Source organism: Buceros rhinoceros, unplaced genomic scaffold (genome assembly GCF_000710305.1).
Source record: "Buceros rhinoceros silvestris isolate BGI_N320 unplaced genomic scaffold, ASM71030v1 scaffold29675, whole genome shotgun sequence".
NCBI classification, from domain to species: Eukaryota; Metazoa; Chordata; class Aves; order Bucerotiformes; family Bucerotidae; genus Buceros; species Buceros rhinoceros.
In genome coordinates, this window is record NW_010411583.1 from 1 (window position 1) to 8,213 (window position 8,213).

At 38.6% G+C, this 8,213-nt stretch overlaps 1 protein-coding gene across 2 annotated transcripts; it reads left to right on the forward strand.

Annotated features, from left to right (window-relative positions):
* The first annotated feature begins 2,510 nt into the window (after positions 1–2,510).
* Positions 2,511–6,982, forward strand: RER1 (retention in endoplasmic reticulum sorting receptor 1). Of its 2 annotated transcripts, XM_010136068.1 has the most exons (7): positions 2,511–2,589; positions 2,882–2,967; positions 3,409–3,513; positions 4,111–4,210; positions 4,672–4,750; positions 4,857–4,992; positions 5,886–6,982. In XM_010136068.1, exons 2-7 carry the CDS (start codon positions 2,887–2,889, stop codon positions 5,973–5,975), a joined length of 591 nt encoding a protein of 196 aa, XP_010134370.1. In that variant the 5' UTR covers positions 2,511–2,589; positions 2,882–2,886; the 3' UTR covers positions 5,976–6,982. The 2 variants fall into 2 exon arrangements, with proteins under 2 accessions (XP_010134370.1, XP_010134371.1); XM_010136069.1 differs by lacking the exon at positions 2,511–2,589 and having other exon boundaries at positions 2,891–2,971.
* Positions 6,983–8,213: the final 1,231 nt, after the last annotated feature.

Consider the following 8,213-nt stretch of genomic DNA (forward strand, 5'->3'; position numbering starts at 1 on the left):
GCCGGCCTCCCGGGGCCTGCCGGAGGGCTCGCTTTCCCCGCTCCAAGGCGCTGTCTGTGCTAGTGCGGTTCCCGGGCCCTCCTCACCTGGGCGGGCCCCGCCTCTGCCTTGAGGGCCTCACCTTCTGGTCTCAGCGCTAAAACTGTGCCCGCCTTCGTGCGCCTGGATTTTTCCCGAAGTGGCTTTTTTTGACTTTTTTCCCACCGTGTTAACTTAGTGCCTAGGGTACGTGGAGTCCCGGTTTCCGGGTACACACAGGGAGCGCGGGGGCCGGGCAGCTGCTGCTCGGCGGACAGCCGTGAGCTTCTGACAGGCTGGGGTGCCGATGTCACGGAGAGAGTGAAGCAGTGGCTTTTTTAGGGTAAAGAAACAGTTTGCACAACCAATGGGTTCTTTTCCCGGTGTTGTCCATTCACCCAGTTACTGATAAATCTCTTTAGCATATTGCTTTTCAAAGATGCTTCTTCTATGAGATGAAACTTGTGTGAGCACTAATGTAGTTTTGCTAGTTAGGCGCTTCACTTGTATTTTCAATTAGAGAAAAATCTGTATCATGACCAGAGAATTACCTGAAAATTCTGTACTTGTCTGTCTGTGAAGATGTGAGGCATAAATTAATTGTCTTTACTGCCCCAGGTCCTGTCATTTGTTAGAACTCAGCGGTGCAGTGGCATTTGTAATGATATTACCATAACAATTGTGGTAAAAAGGGTAATTGTTGAAGGTCAGGCATTCGCCTACTTGGTATTTTCCAGCAGAGAGAAACGTTTTCACATGGTCTAGTTTTAGCAGCAGTCTGTATTCTGCTGGTTGCAAAGTGGTCAATTGTTTGTTGTGCTAGTCTTTGTATATCTTTCTGATTGTTGGCTTTGCTGAAATGGGTGAAGGGTTGTAACTCATGCTGACCAGTAAAGTCTTGCATTACATTATGAAAGAGGCATTGCTACTGTTTAAATTTAGTTATTCCCTTAAACCTATGAGATCTGATTTGTGTTCTAGCTGTAAACTGCCTGCCAAGCAATGCCAAGGACTGCTTTTCTTGACAGTAATCTTGATAGATTACAAATGTTAAGTTTTAATGGGATAGGAAATACTAACTTAAATTCTAAACTATGTCCTGTCATATACTTCATGTGACTTAAACTGAGCCAGTGAGACATTTCTTTTAGTCAAACAGACAGTGTTAGCGAGTTGAGTTTCTCGGTCTGCTGTGGAAGAACTGTTTGTATGCTAAACAATCGTACGTAATCAGATGTGATGTAATTTTTTACACCAGGCGAAATGCCTCCTCCATCATAAAGCCAGCAGTAGCCGTATGTACAGACGTGGTTCTTCACTTGATCCACGTAGGTTAATATTTATGAGATTGTAATGTCAGGTTTCCTTATGGCCCATATTTGCTATGGATGCATCTGTAAAATTAATTTTGAGAATATAAGAGTTTTTATGATTGTGATCTTCAGAGAAGTGCTATCCGATCAAGAGATTGCGTATCTTTTTGTTACGGCTTTATACTTTGTGACGCTTCAAAAAAACCCCAAATAAAGAACAAAATTCTGCTCAGCTAATAATGCTGAGTGACTTCTTTCTTCTGCAGTGTAGTGAATGGGGAGAATAATAATTACTTCCTTACGTCTGTAATGAAAAGGTCCATATATATTGCATGAGTTTGTATTTGTTTGTTGGGGGTTTTTTTTAGCTATAGCTTGAATCAGTGGGCTGCAGCTCCTGAATCCTCACATCTTTTGAGGTGTAACAGGACTCCATTTTTCCACTTACTAATTATTCTGTAGGATGTCATTTCCAGATGTTTACAGGAGAAACATACAACATTAAGGTTCTCTGTCTCCCTAGATTGCCGTTGGTGTTGAATGATTTTTTGCAGCAGTCACTATATTGCAGCATCTAAGATAATTTACATTTCCCTGATTTTGTAATGTTTCATATAGATAGATTATCATCTGAGGCTCTCAAGATATCAATACAGGGTGAAAGTACTCCCCCTATCCTCGAGTTAGGTAGTCCCACCCCCAGATGGAGTCCAGGAAGTAATGTCAGGGGTTGCTTTTGGTGATGTGGCAGAAATGTGTCTGTGTAGAATCCACTTTATTTTGTTTGTTTTATATGTTGAAGTGAATTGTAGAACTTGGTTGAGCTTATTTGAAAAGAAAAATAAAGATCTTAAATTGGTAGCAGAAGTGGGTACTAATAAATAATTCCCCTTTGTTAATTTTTTTTTACCTGAGCTCAGAATCCTGGCCCTTCTGCAGTTTTGCTCATGCATAAAGCTGCCCCGTGTCTGCTAAGCTCTTCATGTTCAGGAGACAGATAAACTCGTGGAATAATTCTAGCAGTCTTGGTTCAGGTACTTGTGGTAGAGTTTTTGTCTGTAACCACTAGGGTGCAGCGGCCTGAACTTAAACTTCTTCACTAAATGGTTACTCAGTATTTAAAGAATCCTAAGCAGCTTTTTAAAGAATATTGATTTTGGTTTTGTTCTTTGTCTTCAGAAACTGAGGTGACAGGAGTTGGTGCTGCAGTTCCTATCTCAACGCTTAGATGTTATAGCTCAGCTCCCGCCTTACCAAGGTGACGGTGTCTAACAAAGCTTATTCCTGTAAGGACTTCTTGTTCCCCCCCCCATATGGACTGGTACCTGCCTTGCCTTTGTAAAATACCGTGTTCTTTGCTTTTCTTGACCATTTATTTTGGAATAAATGTCCTCTCTGTAAGAATACATCATTAACAATAATTTGTTTCAAACAGGGCAGCCCAGAAGAGTATCGCGTGTAAGTGCTGGTTCAGATGATGTTCTGTAAAGCTTCACTGAGCTTAGAATTTGTGTTGAATGTTACCTTTGTGTCATGTTCTGTTTCCACAGCAACCATGTCAGAAGGGGACAGTGTTGGTGAGTCTGTGCATGGAAAGCCTTCTGTGGTCTATAGGTTTTTCTCCAGACTCGGACAGGTTGGTTTTCTGTAGGATTTTTCTGACTCCATTAGAAACAAGTCTTAGTGCAGCTTCTCAAACTCATTAGTTTTGGGATGAGTTGTTGAAATACTAAAATCTGTACAAAAGATTTCTTCTGAAGCCTTTTAAAAATAGATAACAAATTTTCACTGTGCAATGTCACAAATACACACGTTAACTATTCCATTAATCTGTGTGTTAGAATATTTATGTTGTCAAAAATGAGGAGTGACTTCAGATTTCATGTCAGATGCATCATGTGGAAAGTAAACTCACATAAAATATTGAAAATTTAAATGGCTTTACGATGTCCCAAGCATGAGGAATTTTTTTCTTTTGTAAAAATATAGAACTTCTCAAATGCCTGTAAGTATTTACATTTAATTCAGTTTATCTTTAATAAAGAATACAAACATTTCACTTTCTATCTCTTCCTAGATCTACCAATCCTGGTTAGACAAATCTACTCCATACACTGCAGTGCGATGGATTGTAACTTTGGGTCTCAGTTTTATCTACATGATTAGAGTTTATTTACTGCAGGTAAGAAAGCTGGATTTATTGCCAAGTACTTGTAGATATCATCACTGTCCTCTGTTTTGGCTTACGGTTTTGGGCAGTTTACTGGTTTTACATCTTGAATACAGAGCCCAGATGCCTGAGAACAGCTTTCATAGTAAATCCGCCAGTACCTGAGGGATTGCACTGCTCTTGTGTTTGAAGGCTTGTTTTGATTGATATGTTACATTTACAGTGGTTCGCCTCAGAAAACACATAGCTTAAGAAGGTGAAAAGATTTAAATTTTTTTTATCTCATGCACTTGTATTGCAGTAAGTTTTGTCAGTATTTAGGTAGCTTTTAATGAAAACAGGTATGTTATTTGTCAGGACACAGATAAAAGAAATAGATTCATAAAGGTGATTTCAGCTTTTTTTCAATGATTTCAGATTGGTTATTTTATACAGTGAGAATTTTTAGTATTATTTTAACAAATCCCAAAAGCTTTCCATGTTAATGTGAGGTAGAAAAGCACCTCTTAAGGAAGCAGAAACCCAGGTTGTTTAATCTAGTTGAAAAAACACTGTATGAGAATTGTTTGCAGGAAGACGTTAATCTTATCTTTTTTTCCCCCGCTTCAGGGTTGGTACATTGTGACATATGCCTTGGGAATCTACCACCTAAATCTCTTCATAGCTTTCTTGTCGCCAAAGGTAGACCCCTCCTTAATGGAAGATTCAGGTATGAGGAGTAGTTCGTTTTGTGATACTTCTGCACTTAATCAAGCTTGCAGCTCCTTTTGTCTGATACGGTAGTGTAAAAATGGGCAATTTTAGCATGACATTGTATTTTTAGACTTGAAAAAAAATCTATACATCTTGACATCAAGAGTTGCTATAAAATGTGCCTTTTATTTTTCCTTTATTAGTTTTGTGTGTTCTGATAGAAGGGTTACATGACTTGACTTCTCCCCATAGTAGTTCAAATGACCTTGCCTTTATTTCTGTTATCTGTTTTCTTTTGGGAAATCAGTGTTAAGTTATATTAAAACAGCCACTGTAACTGGAGTCTATGTGGAACGGCGAAGTTTTTCTTTTTTTTTTGCCCCTAAAGATAAGAAGCAAAAAAAATTCTGAAGTCCAAATATGTGGAAAATAAATGTGAGGGGGTTTGTGGTTTGGGGTTTTTTCCCGTTTTTTCAGATGATGGTCCTTCCTTACCTACAAGGCAAAACGAAGAATTTCGGCCTTTCATTAGAAGGCTCCCAGAGTTTAAATTTTGGTGAGTGGATCTGTCTGCCCGTGTTCTGTTTCTGAAAAATATAAATACCTGCATCACATTAGTGGTAGCCGGGGTTGAAGGATTAATTGTTAATATTATTTTTAAGGCACTCCGCCACTAAAGGAATCCTGGTTGCTATGGCATGTACGTTCTTTGAGGCTTTCAACGTTCCTGTTTTTTGGCCAATCCTTGTGATGTACTTCATTATGCTCTTTTGTATCACCATGAAGAGGCAAATCAAGGTAAGTTGCCAAGAAGAGCCAGTAGCATTTGTGGTGTCAGACCTTACAGCACTGTTCCACTCTGTGGAACATCCAGTTAAGCACTTGCTTTACTAGAGGAACTTGAACAACTGAGTGTTGCGTATTTGTAACGTTGAGCAAATATTGACAATGAAAAATAAAAATCTGTGGTAGAAGAAGTCTTCATACACTACAGTTCAAAATTTTATGCTTGGTTTCATAAGGTTTTGATCTTAGAGTTCAGCATCTGGGTTTTATGCAGGATGAGTCTTATTTCTCAGCCAGTTCCGTTCTTCAGTTAACTGTGGCTCTTCTTAATGAAGAGGTCTTATAGGATCGCTGAAAAGGGACATTCTGGAGTGAGAAGGCAGATGGAGAGAAGGGGAAGAAGAACATAGGCAAGTCATTCAGGCCATCTTGGCAGTGCTGGGTTAATGGCTGGACTTGATCTTAAAGCTCTTTTCCAACCTAACCGATTCTGTGATTTTTAACAACTTACTTATGGTTTGTGGGTATTATAAAAAGACAACCAACTGGTTCCTCAGACCTTCAGAATTTTGGATATGGAGTTATTTAAAGTTGTAAATTAAAGGTGACAAGGCAGTAAAGAATTAGTAATACCCCCGCGCTCTCTCCAGTTTCCTGTGACCCCCCATCAGTAGTCTTCACTGTGCTGCGTAAATTGTTGGGTATACCCAAATTGGAGATTTGTAGGATTCGGCTCATAACTTATTTAGATGTAAACTAGTGTATGATTAGCTATTTCACGACCTCTACAATTCTGAAGAATTGTCTTTCTAGAGGACATTGTAAATTGCAAGGTGTATTATATAATATTTCTGTAAATATTATGTAAGTTTTTTTCCTTAAAAATCGGTCTTTTCTCTTTACAGCACATGATAAAGTACAGATATATACCCTTCACACACGGCAAGAGGAAATACAAAGGGAAAGAAGATGTGGGAAAGACCTTTGCTAGCTAGGAGATGCAGTCAACCCGTTGACCAGTTCTACGTCTAACGAAAGGAACGATTTTGAGCCATTGTAACAATGCCTTTTTTCTTCATAAAAAAATGATTAAGAGTGGTGACAGAGCATTTGAATTTTCATTTTAAGAGGATCTTGCTATTTTTATCTGAAATATCAGTTTCTTCAAGAGAAACTGGCATTCTAACCAAATTGCATTGAGTTTATTATCTTTTGTAAGAAGCTGGAGAAAGTTTAGGTAATCCCGTGGATTTGGGATAATGTATTTCTTTTAAGATCCATTACACTGCAGAGATTAATGGCTTAGAGCTGGACATTCCTACATAGTTCTCCTGCTCAGTCTCACCCAGAAGTGCTGTGCACATACGTGGAGGAACATTAAGGTGGCACACGTGATGCTGTTTTCTGCTTCATGGCCGTGTGCTGTTTTCATAGCAAAATTCAGTAGCCCTAAATAGGTGCAGAACTTAAGCCAGTTTCCTAAATGCATCATATTACTGACTTATAACCAAACAACTGTAGATAGGAATAAGAAGTCTATTAAATTACGGGGTTTGCAGTAGGGAAAAAGTGCTCATAGAGCTTCTGAAGCAACTCATTTGTGTTGGGTTTTAATGCCAGTTTCACCATTACATCTCCTAGAAGATGCTAAAATTGGGCTTTTTCATGATGACTCAAACCTTTGTTCAAACTCTATCACAATGTCCTTTGAGGACCTGGAATTATAAAAATATATATTTTAATGGTTATTAGTTGGAGTTTCTTTCATACTTAAGGGTTTCTTGATTAATTGGAGCTGACTTCATGCAAGCCCCTTCAGAATACACCCAGACTGGCCACAGCAAGACAAATGGTGTGGGTTTTAACACAGCTTTTCATTTTCTATGGGAAAAGAAGAATCAGAGAAAATTACCTGCATGTAAACTTTTTCATGTGATACAACTGCAGTTTTATTAAGTGACTTTTTAATTCCAGAATTTATTAAAAGACAGTGTCCCCCTTTGCTTGTTCTCTATCTTTATATACATGTATGGATCTAACAGTATTTATGGCTCTTTTCAATAACGGTTACCCTCAGTTTGTCTTCAGGCAATGCCTTTTTCACCTCTTCAGGGAGCATTCACTTGCAGGAAGTAGGAAAAGATTAGTTCTTTGAAGATTCTGGATGGAGAATAGAGGCAACTTCAACAGACATCTAATTGGAAAATTTATGTAGGAACCTACTCATCTGCTTTTGTGAAATGAAGCTGTTGTGGAGCTCTGGAGTTCAGCCTTCAGTAATCCTGGGCAAGTGACAGGTAGTTTTAGTTCATGTTGACCCCTCGGTTTTTGTTTGTTTGCATGTGTTTGTTTTGTTAGCAGAGTGGAAACTAGAATTGTCAAAAGTTAAAATGATAGAAACACGGTATCCAGAAAGGGCCTTATAAAGCAGCAGTGATGGATGCTTGCAGTTCATTGCCTAAAAATCTGAAAGGCTTGACTTGGAGAAACTGTCTTCAGGTTTGCTGGAGTTTGAGTAATATGGGAAGTCTGGGAGAAAAATATGTTTATTATGTTTATTAATATCAGAAATAGTAACTGGGATGACTCGTACTAAACAAGAGTGTTAATGACATCCATTGCAAATTAAACGTTGTTACCTCCACTAAATTTTGAACTTTAGTGGCAGTTTGAGATTAATGCCTTCTCATTCTTAGGTTGGCGTAGGTAGATGCTCTCTGTTCAGTGCCATTAACGGTTTTCAAGTATGGGTTGTAGATGATGTTGGGACAATGGTGTAGTTCCCTCGCTGACAGAGCATGCAATGGCCAGAGAAGTTTGATGGCATTTTATTAAACTTTGCTCTATTTTTATCACTTAAAAGAGCTAAAAATAAATTGCCCTTACTGAAGCATGAAAAACTTGCCTTGACAACTTCACAGATACTGCCAGTCATCGTTTTTATGTGCCAGTAAATGTTTTTCCTTACTCTTCCTTAGTAAGGTGATCCGGCAGCGATTGCCTTAGGTAACCGCGTTTTGATTCATCATACCGACCTTTTTCTTTCACTGTTGCCTCCACAGTTTTAGGTGAAGGATGAGAATGAGAATCTAATGTCAATTGTTTTTTGTCCAAAGTGAAGAAAACTAAAGCACATTTCGGAGAGAGATATTTTTAAAAAATGTCAAGAGATATGGTCAAGAACAGTGTTAGAACAGACTGGGAGAGGCAGAAGTAGATTTATTCTGTAAAGC